The sequence below is a fragment of the Bos indicus x Bos taurus genome, chromosome 4, assembly GCF_003369695.1.
Source record: "Bos indicus x Bos taurus breed Angus x Brahman F1 hybrid chromosome 4, Bos_hybrid_MaternalHap_v2.0, whole genome shotgun sequence".
Taxonomy (NCBI): Eukaryota; Metazoa; Chordata; class Mammalia; order Artiodactyla; family Bovidae; genus Bos; species Bos indicus x Bos taurus.
This window is the reverse complement of record NC_040079.1, coordinates 38820559-38846639: the sequence shown is the minus strand read 5'-3', so window position 1 is coordinate 38846639 and position 26081 is coordinate 38820559. Positions and strand designations below refer to the sequence as shown.

The window sequence follows — 26081 nt, the reverse complement described above, 5'->3', positions numbered from 1 at the left end:
GATAAGGTTTAAATTAGCTTATTTTAAATGATCACATTCATCTCTGATCACATTCATCTCTCGGGTGGAGATAATGTCAGAAATCTAAATTGGAGGCCCACATGGCTTTCCTGGGGGGCTTCCCCAGTGGCTCATCAGTTAAAAAAATCTGCCTGCAATGGAGGAGATGCAGGTTTGATCCCTAAGTCAGGAAGATACCCTGTAGGAGGGCACAGCAACCCACTCCAGTATTTCTGTCTGGACAATCTCATGGATAGAGGAGTCTGGCGGTCTATATAGTCCAAGGGGTTGCACAGAGTCAAATACAACTGAAGCAATCAAGCATGCACGCACACATGGTTTCCCTACCGGACCTGTCCCTAGTGTATGCTGTTGGTGGTGGTGGTGGTGGTGGTGTTTAGTTGCTAAGTCTTATCCAAGTCTTTTGCAAGCCCATGGACTGCAGCCCATCAGGATCCTCTGTTCATGGGATTTCCCAGGCAAGAATACTGAAGTAAGTTACCATTTCCTTCTCCAGGGGATCTTCCCAACCCAGGGATCAAACCCACATCTCCTGCATGTGGTAGACTCTTTACCACTGAGACACCAGGGAAGCCCATCCCTAGTATATAATCTCTAGTATACAAACCAGGGTTTAAGAGAAGCAGAAAGTGAGTGCTAATGGCACATGAAAGGTTAAAGGTCACAAGCTTGTAAAACTAGCAATTTGAGAAACATGTTTTATTTGACCCACACACTATTTAAAGTTTTTAACTATCTGCCATGATTTCAAAATCCAGAAGCAGTATATAAAAATTCAGACTTCTTTTTTTAAATGATATTTGAAAATATTCATTCATTCAGAAAAGATTTATTGGGTGCCTACTAGATCACAAGCACCACTGTCTGCAGAGCAGACACAGGGCATCATCCTACTTCATTCATTTAGGTTACCTGCCTGGCCCTGTCAGCACACAGTTTACACTCATCAACAAACTCGAAAAAAAGGAGAAAAAAACATACTTAAGCTTGATATGTTCTTTGATTACTCAAGTAAGAACAATCTAAGTCCCAAGTCAGAAAACTACAGCCAAATTTAATTCAGAAACTAGAGAAAGTGGAAGTGTGAAAATGCTAGTTGCTCAGTTGTGTCTGACTCTTTGTGACCCCATGGACTGTAGCCTGCCTGGTTCCTCTGTCCATGGAATTCTCCATGCAAGAACACTGGAGTGGGTAGCCATTCCCTCATCCAGGGGATCTTCCCAACTCAGGGATCGAACCCAGATCTGCACTGCAGGCAGATTCTTTACTGTCTAAGCCACCAACCAAATTTAATTTAAGAAGTGGAGAAGTGGACACTAAAAAAGACTAACTCTCTACTAAAATTTGAAAATACTGCCAAATCACTTTACCCTCATGTCTGTTGAATAATTATCTCAGAAAAACAAAATATATGAACATTAAAATGTGCTGAGCAGAAGGGTTAAAGGAAAGAGAGAAATTAGTTAGGAAAAGAGCAATGAACACCTGCTAGGAAAAAAGTTTGATGCCTAGTGTGTAGCTATGGGACTTAATAAAGTTCTAAATAAGGAAAGGGTCCCCCGGGGTGGAAAGGGAAAAAATAACAAAGGAGAAACAGGTCTAAGCAAATAGGGAAGAGTGATTTCTAAAATTCATAAAAATACAGTCATTCCTTCATTATCCTCGAGGGTTCCAGCACCAACGAGGACTCCAAAATTGGCGGATGCTCAAGTCCTACAACTGGCCCTCTATACCCACAGGTACAGTACCCCCAATTCTACCAAACACAGATCATTAAAGTTCACAAGTCCACAGACTCAAGCAACAAGACACAAAGGGCCAACTGTACAAATACTTAACGTAGAGACCAAGGGAAATAGCAAGAGAAATTAGATTGACTGTTCTGCCTGTAAATGGAAGACCCCATGGCTGAATTAGAAAGTATGTGGCATTGAAACTGGACAGCAATTCGGTAATTAGAAGTTTTGTGGTAACTGTTAAACAAAGAAAGAAAAAAACATGTTCAGCTAGAAACTGAACGTTATTCAGCGTGTATCCAGCAATGACCAAAAGCAATAAATATCACGGACTGGATAAACGAAGCACTATTTCTGGAAAGCAGGATTTATCAGGCTCTTCTATCACCTGGAGCCTGACAAAGGCAGGGTCAGAAAAAATGTAATATAAAATATGTAATATTTCTCATGCTGATCACAGAATCTTCTGCTAACTGCTTGGGCCTCCTAAGAAGATTTAGCAGAAAGTTGAATCTTCCAGATCAGGTATTCAACTTTATAACGTTTAATCACTTACAGTGAATTCATATGTTGACATAATTGCAATCTAGTCTCTTATGGGTCTGATAGAAACATGCACAGTATTCAAGAAGGCTGGACCATTTTCACTGATTTGGGAATTCTGTTCCAAATCCATAAGCATCAGATTTTTTTTTTTTTTTTTTTGCCATGGTACATGGCATATGGGATGTGGAATCTTAGTTCCTGGATCAGGGATCAAACCAGTGCCCCCTTCAATAGAAGCACAGAATTCTGACTATCAGACCACCAGGGAAGTCCCAGCATCAGATCTTGAAAGATAAATAATAACGCTGATTTTTGAAACCTTCCAAAACAAGCTGTTTATGAGACGATGCAGAGAACGTGGACTCCTGGTTTAAGTGCTTATTAGAGAGAAAGGGAAGGTAACACGACACTTTTCTAAGTAGCTTCATCAACAGCAACATGAATTAAACATCAAAGAGTTGAGAAGGCACCAAATAAGAGTGAGAGTTATGCACCCAGTATAGGTTTAATTGGTGGACAAAGGGAAGAGAAGAAAGGAAAGTTGTCAGATGAAAAACATAAAAGTAAAGAATTCATCTTACCTTCAGTGTTTTTTCTTCAAAATATTTAAAAGTATGAAATGGGAAAATGTTTCTTTTATTAGAAATAGAAAATAATGACTTAGGTTGGGGTATTTGGGTTCCTTTTGGAAGGACTTTGATTCCTTTTCTTCCTCCTTCTTCTACAACCTATTTCTCCCCTCTTCCCTTCCCCTGGTCCCTGGCTCCCTTTCATCCCGCAGTGAGGGAAGTGGCCAGGCTCACTCGAACCTCAGTGTCAGCAGCAATTCTTGTGTGGGCTCAAGAGGACCAGGATCAGAGATGAATGTCCCAACACTCCTTACTAGCTGTGTGACCGTGGACAAATCCCTTCATCTCTCTGGGTCTCTGTGTCCTTATTTATAATCTAGGAATAATAGCAGGTGACAGGTTGTTGGAAAGATTGAATAAATTAATATAGGCAAAGTGCTTAGAACAGTGCCCGGCACTAAATGTCATTAGCATCGCTGTTATCATATTGCATGTCAGTTTACCAGTGTGCTTAGTCACTCAGTCATGTCCAACTCTTTGTGACCCCATGTGCTGTAACCCACCAGGCTCCTCTGTCCATGGGGATGCTCCAGGCAAGAATACTGGGGTGGGTTGCCATGTCCTCCTCCTGGGGATCTTTGCAACCCAGGATCAAACCCAGGTCTCCCACATTGCAAACGGATTCTTAACCGTCTGAGCCAGCAGGGAAGCCCCAGTGTTTCTAATAGAGGCTTACAGAAACTGGCTTAGGGCTCAACCCTTGGCATGTAAAGAGTAGAAAGAGATCTAACTTTAGTATAGGTTCAGAGGAAAATAAAGAATGGAGAAGAAAAATAATCATTTCATTTCTATTTTTTCCTCGTCCCACATACAGGTACATGGATATTTAAAGAACTATTAAAAATATTTATTAGCTTGTTTCTTTTTTTTTTTTTGACACTCAAACACATCTTTTTATTATATACTAAATTTAAAAATACAAATCTTATTAAAAATGCTTATGAAATATCGTATACATAAGTACTGTCAAATACTATCAGATTATGACATTATGTACACTTGCTAAGGTTAATTAGAAACAGAACAACATTCATAACTTTGCTGATAATGAATTTCAGAAGTCAATATTTTAATTAACATTTGGCAACTTTGAAGTAGTGATCTGCACAGGAAGATGTCTGCAGAGGTAAAACAGTGAGAAAACAAACGGAAAAATGCAGATATTCCTGCCCTAAGTGTTATTAAGTAGATCTCTTCTTCATCCTCTTAAGTCTCAATATAACAGAAATTAAAGTGCATAAGACCACCAGGAATACCTGATTCAGTTGTACCCTAATACATACTACAGCCAATTGTGCTGCCATACTGAGGGCTTCGATCTCTGTACTGTTCCTGAGGTTTTAGAAGTTAATTTTGAAGGTGACTAGGGGAAGAGAGGCCAATACTTTTTAAATTGCACAAAGTGGCCTTAAAGTGTAGAAACACCAAAGATAAAAATATTAATTTGGGAATAGATTCAAGGAGATCATCCCTATCTATTTTGCCCTAGAAATAAAATTAGGATATGAACCTAGTTTTACCTCTGGAAAATGCTTACTAAAAATCTGTTCAAAAGATCAGACATGTACAGCAAGTACCACAATACTGTCAGTTACTGTCCACCCACTTACATACTGTATCATAAATACCAGACATCAATACCTGCCCTCCAAAGATTCACAAGAAACACAGGAAGAAGCATGTTATTACTTGACACTAATTTTGCTAATCAACATAAAGTATGATCTGTAAAAATAGGTTGTTTATTAGCTTGTTTCTATGTTTTAAAGAGAACAGTTTTACCTGGTCTTTCCACTTTTATAACTTCTGCTCCAAGATCTCCTAAATTCATAGTAGCAAAAGGTCCGGCCAGTACTCTACAATGTTAACAGTGATAAATAAATTCATTACCATCTTTAAGATTTTTATATTTATTTGTTTCTTAATGGTCCATCAACACAGACAAGCTCATATATATTAGTAAGAATTAAAACTGTTATAAAAGTGAATTGGCCATATGTATCAAGAGCTTTAAAAAGTATATTCCCTTTGATGCAATAATTCTACTTCCATAATTCTACCCTAAAGAAGAAACTGAAAGATTTTCTAAGGCCAAGATTTACATACAAGGAGTCTACTTTATACTAGAAAAACACTGGGGGATGACTAAGTAATTACGTGACAACTATATAATAAAATATTATCGTATATTTTTGTTGAATTTTGAATGACATGGAAAAAACAGCCAAAATATAACATAATGCATAAAATGTGAATAAACCTATAATTTCAATATGGTTTCATTTTTTTAAAGTATACATAGATACGCAGATTAGAAAGAAATGTGTAAATATTATGTGAATTGTCCTTAGAATAATGAAATTATAGGATATTTGTCTTTCCAAAATGTCAATGATAAGCTTACAAGCACCTTCTTATAATCCAAGAAACAAATGCTTTTTTAGAGAAGGGGAAAACTCAATCACCAAAACATAGATAAACCAATACACACCTCGTTAGATCCAGAATCTTTACACCCTCCAGTGGTTTCACATTGTCAGTATCTGGCAAAACAGAGAAAATACTTGAAGATAATTGATTACTAATTTTAGGAAGGAATAATGCATAATTTGGCTACCTGATGCAAAGAGCTGACTCATCAGCTGACCCTGATGCTGGGAAAGATTGAGGGCAGGAGGAGAAGGGAATGACAGAGGATGAGATGGTTGGATTGCATCACCGATTCAACGGACATAAGTTTGAGTGGGCTCCGGGTGTTGGTGTTGGACAGGGAGGCCTGGCGTGCTCCAGCTCACAGGGTCACAAAGGGTCAGACACGACTGAGCGACTGAACTGAACTGAATGCAGAATTCTTCATATTCTGAAAGTACTCTCTATTACTACCAAATAAATAAATATATTTTCCTTCAGATTACTAAAGGGAACTGTGTATAACACAGAACCCTTGACCAATCCAATTTATGAATCTGTAAAAATTTTAAAGCCTCTAACACCAGATTATTCCCCATTTAATAAAGTCCAAAGCTACACGTAAAATCATTTGCCTAATGAAAAATAAAAAGTTGGAGGAGAGAGGGTCACAGAGGCTGAGCACAGAATTTTTAGGACACTGAAAATACTCTGTATGATACCATAATGATGGATACATGTCATTACACATTTTCCAAACTCACAAATAGAACTTTCCATCACCTGAAAGTTTCCACCTGCCCTTTGCAAACTACCTTTCCCTCCATTTCCAACCTCAGGCAACCACTGATCTGCTTTCTGTCACTACAGTTTAATCAGCATTTTCTAAAATATTAACTAAAATAATATAGCATACACCCTTTTTTGTGGCTTCTTCCATTCAGCATAATGATATTGAGACTCATCCATGTTGTTGAATTTGTATAAGTACTATCCTGTTCATGGATATACGTTTTTCTTTATTCTTTCTAACCTACTGAGTAGGCTCGTTTTAGGTTCCAGTGGATCAAGCTGCTATGAACATGCATGTACAAGTCTTTGTTGGACATGTTTTCATTTGACGAAATACCTAGTGGAATGGCTGGGTAATATGGTAAGGTTATGCTTAACGTTCTAAGAAACTGCCAAACAGATTTCCAAAGTGACTGTACAGCAGTACATGTGAGTTCTAGAAGCTCCACATCCTCGAAACACTAAGTATTGTTAACCTTTTTTAAATTTATTTATTTGGCTGCATTGGGTCTCAGTTGCAGCACATAGGCTCTTCAATCTTCCTTGCAGCATGCAGGATCTAGTTCCCTGACCAGGAATCAAACCGGTCTCTTGCACTGGGACCTGAGTCTTAACCACTGGACTACCAGAGAAGTCCCTTGTTAATCTTTTTAATGTTACCCATTCTAATGGGTATATGATATTTCTCTGAGGCTTCAATTTGCATTCCTTTGATGATTAATGCTATTCAAAATCTCTTCATGTAACAATAGGCCATTTATGTATCTTCTACTGTGAATTGTCTCACTGTTTTTTAAATACTGAAGCAAAATATTCAAAACAATGCAAAAATCCACCAACATGTGAAATGTTAAATAAGCACTGGCACATCCATATAAAAAAATACCATGCCGATGTTAAGAAAAAATGAGACAGATCTACATACCCTGACATATAAAGTCGACCAAGATATATTCCTAAGTTAAAAAATAAATCAGGGACTTGCCTGGTGGTCCAGTGGTTGAGAATTCACCTTGCAATGCAGGGGAACCAGGTTCAATTCCTGATCAGGGAACTAAGATCCTACATGCTGCAAAGCAACTGTGCCACAACTAGAGACTCCCAGTGCCACAGCCAAATAAATAAATAATTTTAAAAATTCAAGCTGTAGAATAGAATGTGTAATATGAGCCTATGTTTGTAAACATACATAATAATATTAATAATAATGTTGGTACCTGGAGCATTCATAATGTTCTACTCTTGGCTAAGTCTTGGGGTAAGAATTTATGGAACACTTTCACTAGCTAAGTTACTTATTTCTGTAATTTTGCTTAATCCTTAAATCAGGGGAAAAAAAGAAAAAGTGAAAACATGAAGAACAAATTGAGAGAGAAACAAGATATTTTAGAGAAAGTAAAACATAGAAAAAGATCTTAAATATGAGAAGATATTTTGATATCATTAGGAATGAACTGACAAGCAATTATTGTCCATAAGACTCCAAAAATATGAGTCTTCTGTACTCATCTCTTTGGGAGCCCCTGTTTTACTTCAAATGATACAGGAAATATATTTAGAGATCTCTTCAATTCATAAATCTCTTCTCATCATAAATCTATAAAGAGAAGTCTATATTTCACTACCAAGGTCAACTCACAACCGTAATAAATTAGTAAAATTTTATTTAATGATGCAAAAACTTTTAAATGAATTCATTTAACATCAACCAATAGCATTTTACTTTTATGATCTGCGAAGATAACCAAAAAGGACTTCTAAAGCATATTTAAAGTGAAAGTGAAGTCGCTCAGTCGTGTCCGATTCTTTGCGACCCCATGGACTGTAGCCCACCAGGCTCCTCCATCCATGGAATTTTCTAGGCAAGAGTACTAGAATGGGTTGCCATTTCCTTCTCCAGGGGATATTCCCGACTCGGGGATCGAACCCGGGTCTCCCGCATTGCAGGCAGACGCTTTACCGTCTGAGCCACCAGGGAATCCCCTAAAGCATATTTAAGTCATAATCAATTAATGAGTTTTAAACAGGTAAGAGCATAAACCTTAGAGACTGAATTTAATTCTCTGCTTCACTATTTACTATCCTAATGACCTTGACCAAGGTAAACATTTCTCTGTTTCAATTTCCTCATTTGAAACACCTACATCATAGAGTTTGCAAAGATTAAGTGAAATGTTATATGGGGGCTTCCCAGTGGTGTCAGTGGTGAAGAACCCGCCTGCCAATGCAGGAGACATAAGAGACTTGGGTTTGATATCTGGGTTGGGAAGATCTCCTGGAGGAGGGCATGGCAACCTTGCGGTATTCTTGCCTGGAGAATCTCATGGACAGAAGGGCCTGGCAGGCTATAGTCCATGGGGATGCAAAGAGTCAGATATGACTGAACCGACTTAGCACACAGGCACACACAAAGTACACTTCCTGCTGCTGCTGCTGCTGCTAAGTCGCTTCAGTCCGACTCTGTGCGACCCCATAGACGGCAGCCCACTAGGCCCCTCTGTCCCTGGGATTCTCCAAGCAAGAATACTGGAGTGGGTTGCCATTTCCTTCTCCTGGCATATAGTAAATGCTCACTAATACCAACAATTGTTGTTATCATCCTCATCACCAATGTAATATACAGTCCCAATACCTATTAAGTAAATAATCCAGATTTGAAAGCAATCACATGACTCATGATTAAGGAACAGAAAATAATATTATTCTCAATATTCTATACTTTAAAAAGATATCTACAGCCGTATTTTGTTTCCTTATGAAAGACCAGAATAGACTGATTTCAGGGTGAAAAACAGTTGAAAAGAGCATCCTTTATAACGTAATTTGTTGAGATATAGTGAGCAGCTTGTATATCGCTCTATCTTATTTGGCCTCTAGGATGGAAAGCTATTATGTTGATATAGCTGAGTAACCATGCAAAGAAATATAATTATAATGAAGCTGCCATCAAATTTATGCTTGCCAGAGTTGCTTCTAGGACTCCTCTGGTATTTGGCCCTAGGTTTCCATGACACAAATAAATTTGAACACCAGTGTGGATATAATTGACAGATGCCCACACAAGTGGCTCATTTGTGTGGCAGCAACCATGACATCCCTCTCCCACTGTACTAGCCAACTACTGAGACATTAAACAAAAAGTCAAGTCCTAAAACAAACTGATCGAATATCACTATCAAATACAACATGTGATATACATCAGAAGGCTTTCTTGATTTGATATTTTTACAGAGAACTTAATTACCAGAACTTAGGAGTGAGCCAGTAGATGGATATCTCTTCCAAGCTTTATTTAGAAAAGTTAGCAGGATATTTTCTTTCTAGCACAGGTTGAGTCTTGAAGGAATTCTCTGTTCCTAATAGTATAATTTGGCAGGAAATTTTAGGGGTTCAGAGTACTTGGAAAATCAGAATCCACTGGAAAACATTCCAGGGAAACTAAAATTTTTGAGTGGTAAAAAGATAGTGTGGAAGTGACACTCAAGTTATGAGACATTTAGAGACAATTCGGTTCAGCGGTAAAGTCTACACCTGCAGTGCAGGAGCCGCAGGAGACATGGGTTCGATTCCTGGGTTGGGAAGACTCCCTGGAGGAGGAAATGGCAACCCACTCCAGTATTTTTGCTTGGAAAATCCTATGGACAGAGGAGCCTGGCAGGCTACCATCCATGGGGTCACAAACAGTCAGACACAACTAAGTGACTAAGCACACAGAAAACAATAGAAAGATGGGTAAGAACGTATAATCGTTTATAATTCATGCTTCATTGACACTCAGTTTCTTCAGAACTGCCCTTCCCTTGCAAGGACTTGGCTATTACTGTGGGATTTGCAATCAAAGAAGTTTTAAAATGGCTGGATGCTACTATTTTAATGAAAACTTGAAGAAAAAATGCAAAAAGACTAGAAATAAAGGGCTACCAAATGATAGGTAAAGCATTACACAACCAAAGTACCAATGGGTGCTAATCCCTAATCCCTCTGCTCTTCTCACTTCCCAGTTTCTCTTGCAATTAGATTGGGGCCAAATGCCTGGGGTCTGGCCAATCACACATAAACAGAAGCAATATAAGCTTAATTCCAGCCCTAATCCTTAAAAACATCCGATTAGGTCCTCCAGGCTTCTATGGTCCTACTGCAGTGACTGTGAGCTAATTTGTACCACAGCCCCATCTAGCCTTTCCTGACCAATGAAGAAATGAGGCATGGGCAGAAGAAAAATGGTAGTCTCCTCTAAGCGGATGTAGAGTGTCCAAGCCAACCAGTTAGAGTTCCATTTCAGGGGTAAGTTGCTTCACTGCTAGCAGCAGTCATCAAACGGAGATACGTTAAGACTTTCGTAAGAAATCAATGAATCATTTTAAAGAAATCAATTTCCAGATCTTAAGCTTCCATACATATTTTTCCCCAAAACTGATCAAAGAAGACCTACAAATAAGCCTTCTTTCATGACAAGGCTTCTTACACTGGGTAAAAGGAAAGCATATTCCTCACACATTACAGATCTTACCCTCACCTTAGTTCTTACTATAAAATTTATTTGTGATAAACAAATTTTTTAATATGAACTTAGTATATGCAATGCGTTGCTAATCAAAAGTCATTTAGGAGAAAGACCACTAGTGTAGACTGGAACATTGAAGGGTAGAAAACAGTACCAACTTAGAGACTTTATAAGTAATCAATTTATAGTTATAGGATTCACAACCAAAAGTCAGGAAGCCAGAGAAAAAAGCTTCAGGGTTGAGGCCTCTTTAATGAGCCTGAAGAGAATAACTCAGGGATAACAAGTGGCTGAACCAGGAACTCGTGGAGCAAATGACAGTTGTAAACTACAGAATATGAATGCCCACAAACCCATGAGACCCCTGAAACTTCACCATGTAGGTGATGAGGCTTTCTTCCAGAAGAAGACCGACCAAAGGGAAGACCTTCGTGCGAATCAGGGAAAGTCATCCATTCCAGGGGACAACCAGCAAAACACCATCATAGGTACTTGAAGGGCATTCTAATTATCACAGAAAAGAAGACAACATGCGAGTGCGAGATGTGGGAGGGTGGGAACCGGGGGCAGTGTTAGATGGTGAATGTGATGAGCCTATTTTAAACACAAAAAGGGAACGGAACCCTATTTTACAGACCAACTGCAAATAAAACAGGAGGAACAGATGGAAAGGGAAGGGACAGCCTGGGAGAAGTGAGTAGACAGATACATATGTCAGAAAAAAATGTTTATGATTTGATTTGTTTTCAACAGCTTCCAATAGGTCATTCTGAAGAGAAGGAGATGTCTAGAAGAACTTAGGATACTTGCTGTGAAGTGCTATGGAACCCTCCCAGGGATGTCTCTTTAAGTAGTAAAGATAAAAATGATTCTCTAAGCCTTTTAGAGTTTGGCAGGGTCCAGATCAGATCAGATCAGATCAGTTGCTCAGTCGTGTCCGACTCTTTGCAACCCCATGAAGCGCAGCACGCCAGGCCTCCCTGTCCATCACCAACTCCTGGAGTTCACTCAGACTCATGGCCATCAAGTCAGTGATGCCATCCAGCCATCTCATCCTCTGTCGTCCCCTTCTCCTCCTGCCCCCAATCCCTCCCAGCATCAGAGTCTTTTCCAATGAGTCAACTCTTCGCATGAGGTGGCCAAAGCACTGGAGTTTCAGCTTTAGCATCATTCCTTCCAAAGAAATCCCAGGGCTGATCTCCTTCAGAATGGACTGGTTGGATCTCCTTGCAGTCCAAGGGACTCTCAAGAGTCTTCTCCAACACCACAGTTAAAAGCATCAATTCTTCAGTGCTCAGCCTTCTTCACAGTCCAACTCTCACATCCATACATGACCACAGGGAAAACCATAGCCTTGACTAGACGGACCTTTGTTGGCAAAGTAATGTCTCTGCTTTTGAATATGCTATCTAGGTTGGTCATAACTTTCCTTCCAAGGAGTAATCATCTTTTAATTTCATGGCTGCAGTCACCATCTGCAGTGATTTTGGAGCCCAGAAAAATAAAGTCTGACACTGTTTCCACTGTTTCCCCATCTATTTCCCATGAAGTGATGGGACCGGATGCCATGATCTTCGTTTTCTGAATGTTGAGCTTTAAGCCAACTTTTTCACTCTCCACTTTCACTTTCATCAAGAGGCTTTTTAGTTCCTCTTCACTTTCTGCCATAAGGGTGGTGTCATCTGCATATCTGAGGTTATTGATATTTCTCCCGGCAATCTTGATTCCAGCTTGTGTTTCTTCCAGTCCAGCGTTTCTCATGATGTACTCTGCGTAGAAGTTAAATAAACAGGGTGACAATATACAGCCTCGACATACTCCTTTTCTATTTGGAACCAGTCTGCTGTTCCATGTCCAGTTCTAACTGTTGCTTCCTGACCTGCATACAAATTTCTCAAGAGCCAGATCAGGTGGTCTGGTATTCCCATCTCTTGAAGAATTGTCCACAGTTTATTGTGATCCACACAGTCAAAGGCTTTGGCATAGTCAATAAAGCAGAAATAGATGTTTTTCTGGAACTCTCTTGCTTTTTCCATGATCCAGCGGATGTTGGCAATTTGATCTCTGTTTCCTCTGCCTTTTCTAAAACCAGCTTGAACATCAGGAAGTTCATGATTCACATATTGCTGAAGCCTGGCTTGGAGAATTTTGAGCATTACTTTACTAGCGTGTGAGATGAGTGCAATTGTGCGGTAGTTTGAGCATTCTTTGGCATTGCCTTTCTTTGGGACTGAAATGAAAACTGACCTTTTCCAGTCCTGTGGCCACTGATGAGTTTTCCAAATTTGCTGGCATATTGAGTGCAGCACTTTCACAGCATCATCTTTCAGGATTTGGAATAGCTCAACTGGAATTCTATCACCTCCACTAGCTTTGTTCGTAGTGATGCTTTCTAAGGCCCACTTGACTTCACATTCCAGGATGTCTGGCTCTAGGTCAGTGATCACACCATCGGGATTATCTGGGTCGTGAAGATCTTTTTTGTACAGTTCTTCTGAGTATTCTTGCCACCTCTTCTTAATATCTTCTGCTTCTGTTAGGTCCATACCATTTCTGTCCTTTATCGAGCCCATGTTTGCATGAAATGTTCCTTTGGTATCCCTGATTTTCTTGAAGAGATCTCTAGTCTTTCCCATTCTGTTGTTTTCCTCTATTTCTTTGCATTGATTGCTGAAGACGGCTTTCTTATCTCTTCTTGCTATTCTTTGGAACTCTGCATTCAGATGTTTATATCTTTCCTTTTCTCCTTTGCTTTTCGCTTCTCTTCTTTTCACAGCTATTTGTAAGGCGCTTTGTCCACAGCCTTGTCTAACTCAATGAAACTAAGCCATGCCCATGGGGCAACCCAAGATGGGTTGATGGAGAGATCTGACAAAATGTGGTCCACTGGAGAAGGGAATGGCAAACCACTTCAGTATTCTTGCCTTGAGAACCCCATAAACAGTATGAAAAGGCAAAATGATAGGATACTGAAAGAGAAACTCCCCAGGTCAGTAGGTGCCCAATATGCTACTGGAGATAAGTGGAGAAATAACTCCAGAAAGAATGAAGGGATGGAGGTAAAGCAAAAGCAATACCCAGCTGTGGATGTGACTGGTGATAGAAGCAAGGTCCGATGCTGTAAAGAGCAATATTGCATAGGAAACTGGAATGTCAGGTCCATGAATCAAGGCAAATTGGAAGTGGTCAAACAAGAGACAGCAAGAGTGAATGTCGACATTCTAGGAATCAGCGAACTGAAATGGACTGGAATGGGTGAATTTAACTCAGATGACCATTATATCTACTACTGCGGACAGGAATCCCTCAGAAGAAATGGAGTAGCCATCATGGTCAACAAAAGAGTCCGAAATGCAGTACTTGGATGCAATCTCAAAAATGACAGAATGATCTCTGTTTGTTTCCAAGGCCAACCATTCAATATCACAGGAATCCACGTCTATACCCCAACCAGTAACGCTGAAGAAACTGAAGTTGAACGGTTCTATGAAGACCTACAAGACCTTTTAGAACTAACACCCAAAAAAATGTCCTTTTCATTATAGGGGACCAGAATGCAAAAGTAGAAGTCAAGAAACACCTGGCATAACAGGCAAATTTGGCCTTGGAATACGGAATGAAGCAGGGCAAAGACTAATAGAGTTTGCCAAGAAAATGCACTGGTCATAACAAACACCCTCTTCCAACAACACAAGAGAAGACTCTATACGTGGACATCACCAGATGGTCAACACCGAAATCATATTGATTATATTCTTTGCAGCCAAAGATGGAGAAGCTCTATACAGTCAGCAAAAACAAGACCAGGAGCTGACTGTGGCTCAGACCATGAACTCCTTATTGCCAAATTCAGACTTAAATTGAAGAAAGTAGGGAAAATCACTAGACCATTCAGGTATGACCTAAATCAAATCCCTTATGATTATACAGTGGAAGTGAGAAATAGATTTAAGGGCCTAGATCTGATAGATAGAGTGCCTGATGAGCTATGGAATGAGGTTCGTGACATTGTACAGGAGACAGGGATCAAGACTATCCCCATGGAATGAAAATTGGGGGGGTTAAGAAGGCACAATGAGGAGCATGTTTCCAAGGACAGAGGCAGGTCTTAAGGTGGCCTAGCTATGTTCTTGTTGTAAATTCATTCAAACTTTTCATACATACTATCAAACTGTCCACCAGAAAAGCAGCACCAATATATACCAGCATCAGCCGTGGAAAACAATGTTCTCCACTAGCTCCCATAACCCACAACGGCTTAGTTTTGGGAGCTTTTTGTTTACTTGTTTGTTGTAAATTCAACAGTTAAAAATTTGCACATTACTACCATTTTAATTTTCATTTACTTAGTGACAAGAAATTACACTGCTTTTCATACTTTCTCTTTTTTTTTTTATCTTCTCCTGTAAATAATGTTTTCTTCTTGTTGGCCCATATGTCTACGGGCACATTTATCTTTTCCTTATTGATCTGTACGGGTTCTTCGTGTAGTAAGAATATTAACCTTTTATGAGTACAAAACACAAAGATACAAATTCTAGTGACATTAAAATTTTATTCACTCTTTTAAAACAAAAAATTGTATCTGGAAAAGAATAATTACATTCTTTAACATTTTTCTTCATGTCAAAGTATTCTGTCAACAATTTTATTATATTCAATAAAAACTTTCATAAGTGACTTAATGCATTAACACGTATTACACATGGCTGAATATTAATCAAAAAGAAATACACTTGTATAAAACATTTCACCTGTGCTTGACTACTATGGACAATGGAAACATGCTTAGAACTGAAAAGAAGATCATTAACAGTAGTTTGGCTCTCAGAGACAAGAACAAGTTGCTTCCAACACCTGCTTAATCAATGAGAACATTACATAAGTGATAGTTAAGTGATCTACTGTGTTCAATGCAGACCTCATCCTATTAATGAATGAACTAATCATATCCTAGAGATGCATTTACTTTTCTACTCTTGACAGTCTTTAACATGCAACAGCTAAACAGCTAACAAGAGAAGAGGAAAACAGAGATAATCTGAAAGGCCTCAGGGAATACTATGGTAGCTTATGCTCTAAGTATATCACAGTAGCTCCACTCCACCCCCCATCCATGGGTTCCTCAACTACAGATTCAACCAATGGTGGATTGAAAATATTGGGGAGAAAAAAATTCCCAAGAGCAAAGCTTGAATATGCCTCCCACGACTATTTACAGAGCAGTTGCATTGTATTTACAACTATTTACATATTATTTACATTGTATTCGGTATTATAAAGTAAACACAGAACATGTGGTTATATGCAAATACCAAACCATTTTATATAGTAAGGAACTTGAGCGTCCTTGGATTTTGGTATCCAAGGGGGTGGAATCCTGGAATCAATCCTCTGCAGATCCCGAGAGATACCAGAACAAACATTTCCAGGACTAGCTTCAGGAGCACATATACTAAAATTGGAACAAACATTTCTAACATAGAAACTATTAAATACACTCTCCTGTCCTAAGAAGTGCTTTCATTAAAAATACATGGTCTTTAATACCCATACTTATTCAAAACCGTGGTTTCTGAAGCAGAGATCAGAGTTATTATTTCTTACATCAAGACATGCACCATTTTCTCCCCAATTAATAAGTTGCAGGAGTCATAATGAGAGCTGGTGGACTTCACCTGCACGTCCAAGGACTGAACCCAAGGAAAGGTCCCCCAAATTATAAACCAATCAGTTTGTATGAGACAGCTGCTGGCACTGCACCTTCCCGCAAAAAAGCAGAGACCACTAATGGCCCTAAAGTAAGCAAATTCTCCTCAGGAAGAAAGGGGGATGGTCCCTGGGCTGACTCTCTGGAATGTAAATAAATGTCTCCAGGGGGAAAGATAAACTTCACTGGGTTAACAATCTCAATCTTGGGAAAGTATCCAAGGCTCTGAGTTTTATACCCCTATGAAATATAAACATAAATTTCCTGGAAGCTCTCTACCATTTCAGTCATCTTTTAACTTCCAAGGCTTGGCCTTTAACCCAAGTTCTAGTTTTCTTAGCGTAGAAAGCCCTGACCATGCAGAAACATGAAAATATTCACTCCTTGGTAATAAGTAGTAAAAACTAACCAAAGTATTTACGTTTTCAGCACTCATTAATACCTGATGCCTACCAAACATATTGGGTTTCAAATCCTTTCTGGAGAGCCCTAGAAATTCCTCAGAGGTGCCAGAAGTGTCTTTTCAAGGAGGCAGATAAAGGAGGAAACAGAGTGAGCAGCTCTGGGAATCCCAATTCCTCCTTCAAACACGAAGCCATATGCTCTCAAAACGGCTCTACCAAAAAAAAATTGTTTTTAATCTACTGAAAAAAAGAAACACTAAAAAAAACTTTGGTAACCCCAATAAAGATTTTCTGTCTTATAGAAGGAGAAGGCAATGGCAACCCACTCCAGTCTTATAGAAACGGACAAGTTCCCATTTTCACTTACACTTAAATTTACACTTAAATCTGTGATACTCTTACTTGCATTAATATAAAACGTGTAAAACATGCATCATCAGAAAGTTAGCCAATTATTTTGGAGATCCCCATATACTTCATAGGTACTGAGAAAGTTCCTTAACGCTTTGCTTGTTGATGTCCTCTAAGTACAATGTCACTTGAAGACATCACCTAGCCATTAATAGTGTCTTCAATAAATGCACTATCCTATTTGGGATCCTGTTTTCTAAAGGTGGTCCTCCCTAAACAGTTCTACAATTCTCTTTTTGTCAGAACAATACTCGTGTTACTCACACAAATGTTAAAGTGCCCTTTTCTCCTCACAGGATTCCGACTTCATTCATGGAGCAGCCACCATACTCTCACATACATCATCCCACTTCACTTTTCTATTTCCAGGTAATACAACATAAAACTTCCTACATTTCTCTCCCCCGGAACTCACCACCACATAAACAAATTGAAATATGCGTCTTGGGACCTCAGACCCATCAGCTTAGGCTGTCAGATTGCAATCCCCAGGTTAACACCTGTGAAGACTCTAGCTACATTTACAAATGTTCACAATTAAAGTTATATCTACTAATCTCTAAATGTCTAAAAAAGATATGCCATGAAGTACATATTATGAAGCCATGAAGATGTTAAGTTAAACACTTTGACCTTTAAATTGATTGGTCAAAAATGATGTACTTTAAGGACAGGAGCCAACCAAAAATGTACAGATTAATACTGGTAAAGATATAAGACTGCTGTAATCCCCACCTTCTTAGGGACTCTTTAATACCCCCCACCCCCAGTGTCTATGCTGAGAGCTTTGTACTTTCCTCCTTTCTGATAAATCCTATTTGCTTGCTACCATGAGAGTCTGCATGTTCGTGGATTCCATTCTTCGACTCCGTGAACAAGAAGTTAGATTCCCGTTTCAGTCACTTAATTTCTCTTGGACAATCTTTCTCATCTGTAAAAAGGCAAATTGCCTATACTCAGAAGTGATTCAAGTGGAATCTTCAGTTTTCATACAATTAAGAATGTGCTCTCCCTCACTCCTCCTATATATTAATACCTGAAAACATAACGGAGAGCACAATGTCATACATAATCTACTCGTCAAAAATTTCACACTTTATTTCTTGTTTCTAATACAAGTTCATATGTGTGGAAGATAACAAGATATCGCTACAGGGAAGAACATTCCAGAAGTACAAGCCAAGTAAAAAGACAACTTACAGTACTTCACTCAATTCAACAAATCATTTGCTAATTATTTAACTATTAACAAAGGTAATTTAGTCCCTGCCACCCTCATTTCTCTGCGCCCTCCCACCAAGAGGTAGACTGGTGACCTACCTCTTGATGACATTAAAGGTCATTACAAGTGAGACTCACTAACCCACTCATGTGGGTTATGATGTGACCCACTCATTCATTCAATAAATATCTGAGAGCCCAATTACCAGGCATTAAACTATGTCCAGGAAGGTGAATTTCCGGACAGGACAGTGAAAGAAAGAAGTCGCTCAGTCGTGTCCGACTCTTTGCAACCCCATGGACTGTAGCCTACCAGGCTCCTCCGTCCATGGGATTTTCCAGACAAGAGTACTGGAATGGGTTGCTATTTCCTTCTCCACGGAGTCTTCCTGACCCAGGGATCGAACCAGGGTCTCGGCATTATAGGCAGACGCTTTACCATCTGAGCCACCAGGGAAGTCACTAGGATAGAGGTATGTTTAAAGAGGGTACTCTGGGAGGATCCTCAGGCCTTAATTGCATCACAAAGCCTCAACGTGATTACCCTGCCTTGATTGATTCTACAACTTGTGTCTAAAGGAGAAATCTGAAGAACCAAATTCTCTCAAACAATGGCAAAAAAACTGCGTGTTTCTCCATTCATCAAGGATAGAAGCTAAGAAAACAACACATTCTTCAGCTTGCCACATGCCACAGAATATGTCAAACGGAAGGTGAGGAGTGGAAGCTGCAAGAATGTTCATAGGCTGAAAGGCACAGATCCACGCTACCCATTAGGCTATGATTAAATGAGTCCTAAAATTCTCTAAGATTCTTTTTCCTACAAGCTGATTTCAAGGCTCACCGTAGACTTTCATCCCCAAATTCGAAGGGAGTCAAGATAGTTTCAGAAAACTGCAATAAATCCAAATTTCATCTTCTAAATAAAATTCTGAGCCAGGTCTTCGGTTCAAAGGTGTGTTTATACCTTAGGGGTCATTTCTTGAATGATCACATTTTTCTTTATAACCAAAGGTCTGTGAAATGGCCATTATTTTAAGAGCTCTGGACAAATGTTCGTTTTGAAAATCAGGATCTCTGCTTCCTAATCACCTCCCTTACCCGACTTCATTTAACAAGAACAAGGAAGGGAATAAAGTCCGGCATCTGCGAACAGTCTCACCCCCGAGTTATTTAAAGATGCAGTCTGAAATCCTTTCTGAAATGCAGCTGGTTGCAGGGGTGGGGGGTAGGGGGTACATTTTTCAAGTTATTTAAACATGGGAGACGAGGAGGGATGAGTAAGGGAGAAAGGCGAGTCCGCCCGGTAGGCCCGCGCGGGGCCCGGACCGGAACCCGGACGTCGGGCAGGGTGACCACTCGGCGATCGCGGAGCCAGGGCGCTGGGGAGACGCGAAAGGTCAGAGGGCGGGCGACGGGGTCAGCGGATACTACAGGAAAGCGCACCGCTCTGCTCAGATTGCCGCCTGAGTGGGAAGGCTGGGACTGGGGTCTCTTTCGCCACCTGGACCGAGTTTCGGAGGGTACCTGACTGCGGGCGGCCGGTCCACAGCCCCGTCCCGCCGCCCGGGCGGGAGAAAAGGCCGGTTCTCCGCAGAGCGGCGACCCTCGCCAGCGACGCCAGCATTGCGCGCCGCTCACAAATCCTGGCTCCCCGAGTGGAGAACTCCGCGCTCGCGCGGCCACTGGGGGCGCCCGCGGACAACTCATCCCTCTCCCGGCACCAGGTGGGAGGGGCCGGGCTCGGCCCGGCCGAGCTCCCTTAACCACCCACCCAGCTCTGGGCAGGCGTCTAGTCGGTGGGTCAGTCCCAACCAAAGCCCGCGAGACTTCAAAGGCCATTGCTGGGGCTTCCCCGGTGTTTGGCCTTTCCTTTATCCATTTTCCGCCTCCTTCCTTCACTTAACTCAATCTGTACCCAATTCGATAACGTACTTATCCTGCCGCCCTAGAGGAACCTTTGTGAGCCCGGAACCAATGTGCTATATAATGCTGGAGGACGGAGGAGTGTTTTGGTGAAGGACCGCCAAGTATAAGAGAAGGGTTGCTCGCGACAGTTCCGGCAGGAGAACGCGCCAGTGAGATCCTTGTCGTCGTCCGCTGAGATGCAGCGACAGAATTTTCGACCCCCGACTCCTCCTTACCCCGGCCCGGGTGTAGGAGGTTGGGGGAACGGGAGCAGCTTCCGGGGTACCCCGAGCGGAGGCGGACCGCGGCCGCCATCCCCGCGGGACGGGTACGGGAGTCCACACCACACGCCGCCGTACGGGCCCCGATCTAGGCCCTACGGGAGCGGCCTTTCTCCGCGACACGGCGGCAACTTCCCTGGGGGCCGGTTCGGGTCTCCGTCCCCTGGCGGCTACCCTGGCAACTACTCCAAGTCCCCCGCGGGGTCCCAGCAGCAATTCGGCTACTCCCCAGGGCAGCAGCAGACCCACCCCCAGGTAATAATAGCCAGCGTTTGCCGAGCTCTTACTGTATGGCAGGCATGGTACTCCCTTTACGTGGATTATTTTGACTCCTCTATGAGGTGGGATACTGTCGTTAGCCCTGTGTTGCCGATGAATAAACTGAGGCTCAGAGAAGTGTAGCTTTCTTTGGAATGCTCTACAAAGTGGCAGAGCCCGACTTGTTTCTGGAGCCCTCCTGCTTTTTCACCAGTACCGTGCCGCTTGTGCACAGGAGGTTTCCCTAATTCCCTCTCCTTTGTCAGGGGCATGGCCTGTTGGTAGCAGTAGACTATGCCGAGTCCCCGCTCTCCGAGGGGGAAAAACAGCGAATGAATCCCTAGCGTAGAGCTCATCTGTCTTGAGTTATAGGCTAGTGCCATATCCCTACTGTTGGCACCTTTTTCTTTTCTTCTTCCACTTTTTTTTACCTTGGTTTTCCGAATACAACTGGCTTCTGCTCCAAGTCTTTGTAGTGTTTCTAGGATTCTGTGGTTTACAACTTAAATGTGCTTAGTAGTTTTCCAACTTTATGCTAAACCAAAACACCTCTTTGAGTGTGGAGCTAATGAGATGGGAAGGTTTAGAAATTTTGAAGCTGTAGGGTAAAAGAATTTTACCTCCAGAAATTTGCCTCCAGAAAAAATAGAGAAATAACAGAAAACTACATTTCTTATTTCATCATCAGCTTTTCATTTGGCAAAGTTAACACATTAGAAATCCAAAAGAATTTGAACTGACAGTGGGCATAAAATTATTAAGTATACCAAATTGGTTTACTTTTTAAAAACACTAGATTAAAAGAAGCATGGACTTTGAAATTGAACATAACTGGGTTCAAGACATAATTTTTAACTAGCAGTGTGACCCCCACTAGCCGCTAAAGAAAAAAGTTCCACTCTTACCTCTGCTAAATGTCTTTAACTAATGATTTTTTTCCTAAAGGGTTCTCCAAGGACATCTACACCATTTGGATCAGGGCGTGGTAGAGAAAAGAGAATGTCTAATGAGTTGGAGAGTTATTTCAAGCCTTCAATGCTTGAAGACCCTTGGGCTGGCCTAGAACCAGTATCTGTAGTGGATATAAGCCAACAATACAGCAATACCCAAACATTCACAGGCAAAAAAGGAAGATACTTTTGTTAACATTTCTGAAATTCAACTGGACGCTTCATGTGTCAGGAACATCTTGGACAAAACTTTTACTTGTAATTAAATTGAAACCTAACATGGTGACTTTGGGTAATTAGTTGTGTGTTTCATCATATCAAGTATTTTTGGTATTACAGAAGACATCTGGTAGGATAATTTGCAATATTTAGCTCTCTGGAAGTGCCTACCACAATTTAGAAGATTAACATTTTCCAAATGCTTAACATTCTTGGTTATATAATGGACATTTGCCTTTTAATGTTTTTTCCAGTGTTTTAAAATAAAGCAGTTTGTCTTTCTAGCTATATTGTGCTTTTGTCATATGCTAAAAAAGAATTATTAAAATAATGCTTTGTAATCACATAGTTAGAATTCATAAGAATATATTTTGGATACTGCTTTTGAAAATAGACCATACTTTGTGCTGTAGACAGGTCTATATATTTGTTCATAGGGAAAAGGGGGTAAAGGAAGAGAATAAAAAAAATTTCTATTCATATTATAACCATTGTTCTGTGTCCATATTTTATGAAATGCTTTTGTAAAAATGCATTGAAACTTGGTAGAAAGTTAGAGAAACCCACTTACGCTTAAATTTAAAACTATTTCTAGCCTTTATACTCATTTAACTGAAAAAGGCAAGGATGGACCTATTTCTTGCATAGCTAGATTAAAGAATTCTGCGTCTGAATTTCTCTACTCCATATCTCCCAGTATTGTGGAATTATTTTCTCTTGAGTCTAGGAAGATGGCTATCAGCAGTCTCAAATCACTTCCATTGTGAAGAGAATATTTCCCAACTCTCGTCAATCCCAGTGAAGACAGATTGGTCATGCTTGGTCTTTTTTTGTAGTCTTGATCCAATAACTATGATCAAGGCAGCGTAGCATAATAAATTTGAACATGGACCCATCCCTAGAATGAGGCAGAGTCCCATGATCTTAGACCCACTAGGCCTACCGGGACTAAAGAAAGGTTTTCCAAAGGACGGAATGCTGTGTACCTATGCCTGTGGTAATGAGAAAAATATAAAGGGATTTTCATTTTCCCCAACTATTTAAACAAAACTAAGTCTTAGAACATTCAAGCTTTTTAGGTATTTTGGGGTCAATATAAGATGAAAGTATAGCTCATTAAAATTTTGTTTAAACATTCCCAGAAAGAAACTTCTAAAAGGGAAACGGTCACACCAGTTATTTGAGCCATAACCAGTTCTATTTGTATGTTAGGTCTTTCACAAAGGCAAAACAGAAAATAAGGATTTAGATTAATAAAAGCTTCATGAGACTCAGGACTACTACTGTTACTATATTCTAATACTATTACTATACTGAAAGATGAAGAATAGAGAAATTCAGAGGCAGGCTAGTTAGGTGAGTTATTTAACTTCTCTGTGCCTCAATTTTCTTATGTGTAAAATGAAAAAATTAACAGTACCCATGTCATAGAGGTGTTGTGTTGAGGATTAAATGGGTTTATATGCGTGAAGACTTAGGCCAGAGCCTGGCACATAGTAAGCACTCTAAATGGCAGCTGTGACTTTCTCACTCACCCCTATATCCTCAGCTCTGAGGATGATGCCTGGAAAATAGTAGCTGCTTAATAAATATTTGGCGAATGGATGCTGACATTCTGATTACAACTACTATATTGCTCTGCCTTTATCTGCTGTATACAAAGAAGATAGTAATTTTCCCCCCAATATTCTAAAGGGAATGTCCTACTTTTCTTAACGTCTTTCTAGATGATTTGAGGTCATGATGTGTGATGAAAATTAGAGCAAGTAGAATACTTTTATTGAACTTTGTAGGTAAGAAAATCTCTAAGAAATGGGATTTAGAAATAATTATTAGGCCATTGCTTAGAGATCACTGGATTATTGACAAAAAAAAAGTCCGATGTTTTATGTTAATATATATTAGCATATTTGTAAGACATTCAAATTATAATTTTCTAATGGCTTATGTACATTTTTACTAGCTATAAGTGTGATCTTAAACAACTAAATGTAGAATTTATTTTTTGCCAAGTTACCAACATCTGCTTCCAGATATCTGACCTTTCTGATTTTAAAAGAAACATTTTTGTCCTCGGTAAATGTAAATTGCTTTTTTGCTCTGGTTATTAGTGTACATAGTTATCAAAGGTCTTTAAACATTGATATTGATTTGTTTATGTTACTAGCCTATTTTGTTTAGCTGAGTGAAGAAATTGATCATTCTTTTAAATGAAAAATGACTTTTAATCGTTTCAGAATGCACATTTTTACCTCTGTAGAAATGTTAAATAACTTTTTTAGGGAAATTTATAGTTAAGCATGCTTCTTAAATATTCATATAGTTGAAGAACAGAAGTATAATCTATAGCTGGGTCTTAAAGACAGAGATACCTTTAAGGGATTCAGATCCAGATCCTCAGATCCCAAATGTACTCTTTGTTAAAATGATGTGTTTAAAAACATTTCTGTCATCAGTGGATGATGCTAGTTCTCTATTTTCCCTTCTGCCTTTTCATAATTACCCTTCTCCCACTTGACAAAAGATACCTATGGCAGCTTTTGTTTTTCAAAAATGATACCAACAATATTTCAGGTCCCTGAGACTCCTAGAACCTTTCTGTACCTCATCAAGATGTAAACTTATGTCCCTGGCCTTTCAACTTGAGCAGACTGTTCTGACTGCCCAAGGAAGTATAGTGAAAGTTAATTTATTTTCATTATAGGTGAAGTGTGGTCTTAGAAATCAGTTATATTGGCCGATGTGGGGATACAAAGATAGAGCTATGACAGTTTTTGTTTAATGACCTTGCCTTTCCTTTTTTGTCTACTGACTATTCAAAAAAGGATTTTTCCTTTGTGTGAATCATGTGAAAGTAAAACAAAGAGAGCATGAACATAACATGAAGAGAAAGGCACCTTATTTTTAGGAAACAAATGATAAAGTTGCTTGCCTTATCTATCTGTCTAATCTATTCAATATTGGTATAAAAGCATGATGTGTTTTGGTGAATCTGCTGTCAGGCAAACTGTCTTTTCCCCACTTTCAATAATGATAAAGAGCCTGATGAATATGTCTCAAACCTGTCTTAATAATATAATTTGCATGATTTCAAGAAGAAGTTAAAATGTCCATGTTTATTTCTGATATATTAACCTTAGATCTTCAAGTTAAAACATCTTGTTTCAGAGGTAAGTTTGTGGTTTTTATATTTACTAGAGCATTTTTCAGATTCTTTCAAAAAACATTATTATCCTTTGCCAGTTCATTATTAGATTCTGTAAATCCATATTAATTTCTTACGTGGCCCAAGCCAGCTACTTACTGTCTTTGAGACATTTCTCTCTTTTTTTTTTTCATTTCTACTTTGTGTTTACATTTAAATTAACTGAAACATATTGTGGATTTTACCCTAACTAAAACATTGTAGTCATAAGTATGTGTTGTATAAACCCTGAACTTAGTAGTGACCCAACATCTTTGCTGATTTGCTCTTAATTTTTATTCTAACATTCATCTAAGAAACTGTTATTACATGATTATATATAATCCCTTATGTACCACTTAGTAAAAATACTGCCAACTAAACTATAATATGCTATTGATTATAGGTTGCATCTCAATTTCAGAGATGTTAAAATGTGCATCTTAGTTTGATAAAACACCTTAAACAATACTTTAAAAAGCAGAACATCTATTCATGTATAGGTGTAAATGTTTTACAAAACAGTCTAGGAAAGTTCATGTAAAAAAAAAAAAAAAAATGTTCATGTAACATTAGAAATCCAGCTTTACTTAATTAGGATTAATTCTTCTCAGATATTTATATTCTGTTCTAATTCTGTAAAAGGCATACTTTTTAAATGTAAAATCATGCTTCTAACCTATGTAGAGTTATCCTCAATAAATATTTGCAATTTCCAGTTTTATGGGGATATTTATGCTCTAGATTGTCTTAATTTTAAGCTCCATAAGCAAGATGATGCTCAGTGAATAAGTGATGTCTTGGTAAAGACATCTTGATGTCTTAAGTTTCCAAGGAATTGAGAAAGAAAATGGCCTGAGCAGCAAAAGACTTCAGTGAGGGTGGTTCTTCAATTGTT

General features: G+C 39.4%; 2 protein-coding genes and 1 long non-coding RNA gene across 8 annotated transcripts in view; 1 reads left to right on the top strand and 2 right to left on the bottom strand.

Moving 5' to 3' along the window:
- SUGCT (succinyl-CoA:glutarate-CoA transferase) overlaps positions 1-20166 on the bottom strand; it is an 832600-nt gene extending 812434 nt beyond the window's left edge. For all 6 annotated transcript variants that reach the window (XR_003510718.1, XM_027539173.1, XM_027539172.1 and 3 more), the window contains exons 1-3: positions 19911-20166; positions 5424-5475; positions 4715-4788 (exon numbers count right to left, since the gene is read on the bottom strand). Coding sequence is in view for 5 of the 6 variants with exons in the window: in XM_027539173.1 (XP_027394974.1) it covers positions 4715-4788; positions 5424-5475; positions 19911-20010 (226 nt within the window). In the remaining variant the exon portion in view is untranslated. The remainder of the gene's footprint in view (positions 1-4714; positions 4789-5423; positions 5476-19910) is intronic.
- Positions 18080-19902, bottom strand: LOC113891308. Its single transcript, XR_003510719.1, has 2 exons — positions 19228-19902; positions 18080-18198 (listed from the first exon to the last, which is right to left on the bottom strand). It is a non-coding gene; the product is annotated as an uncharacterized LOC113891308 (long non-coding RNA).
- A 50-nt stretch (positions 20167-20216) lies between the features above and the next one.
- Positions 20217-23610, top strand: MPLKIP (M-phase specific PLK1 interacting protein). Its single transcript, XM_027539177.1, has 2 exons — positions 20217-20827; positions 21776-23610. The coding sequence occupies exons 1-2, from the start codon at positions 20489-20491 to the stop codon at positions 21974-21976; spliced, it is 540 nt and encodes a 179-aa protein (XP_027394978.1). The 5' UTR covers positions 20217-20488; the 3' UTR covers positions 21977-23610.
- Positions 23611-26081: the final 2471 nt, after the last annotated feature.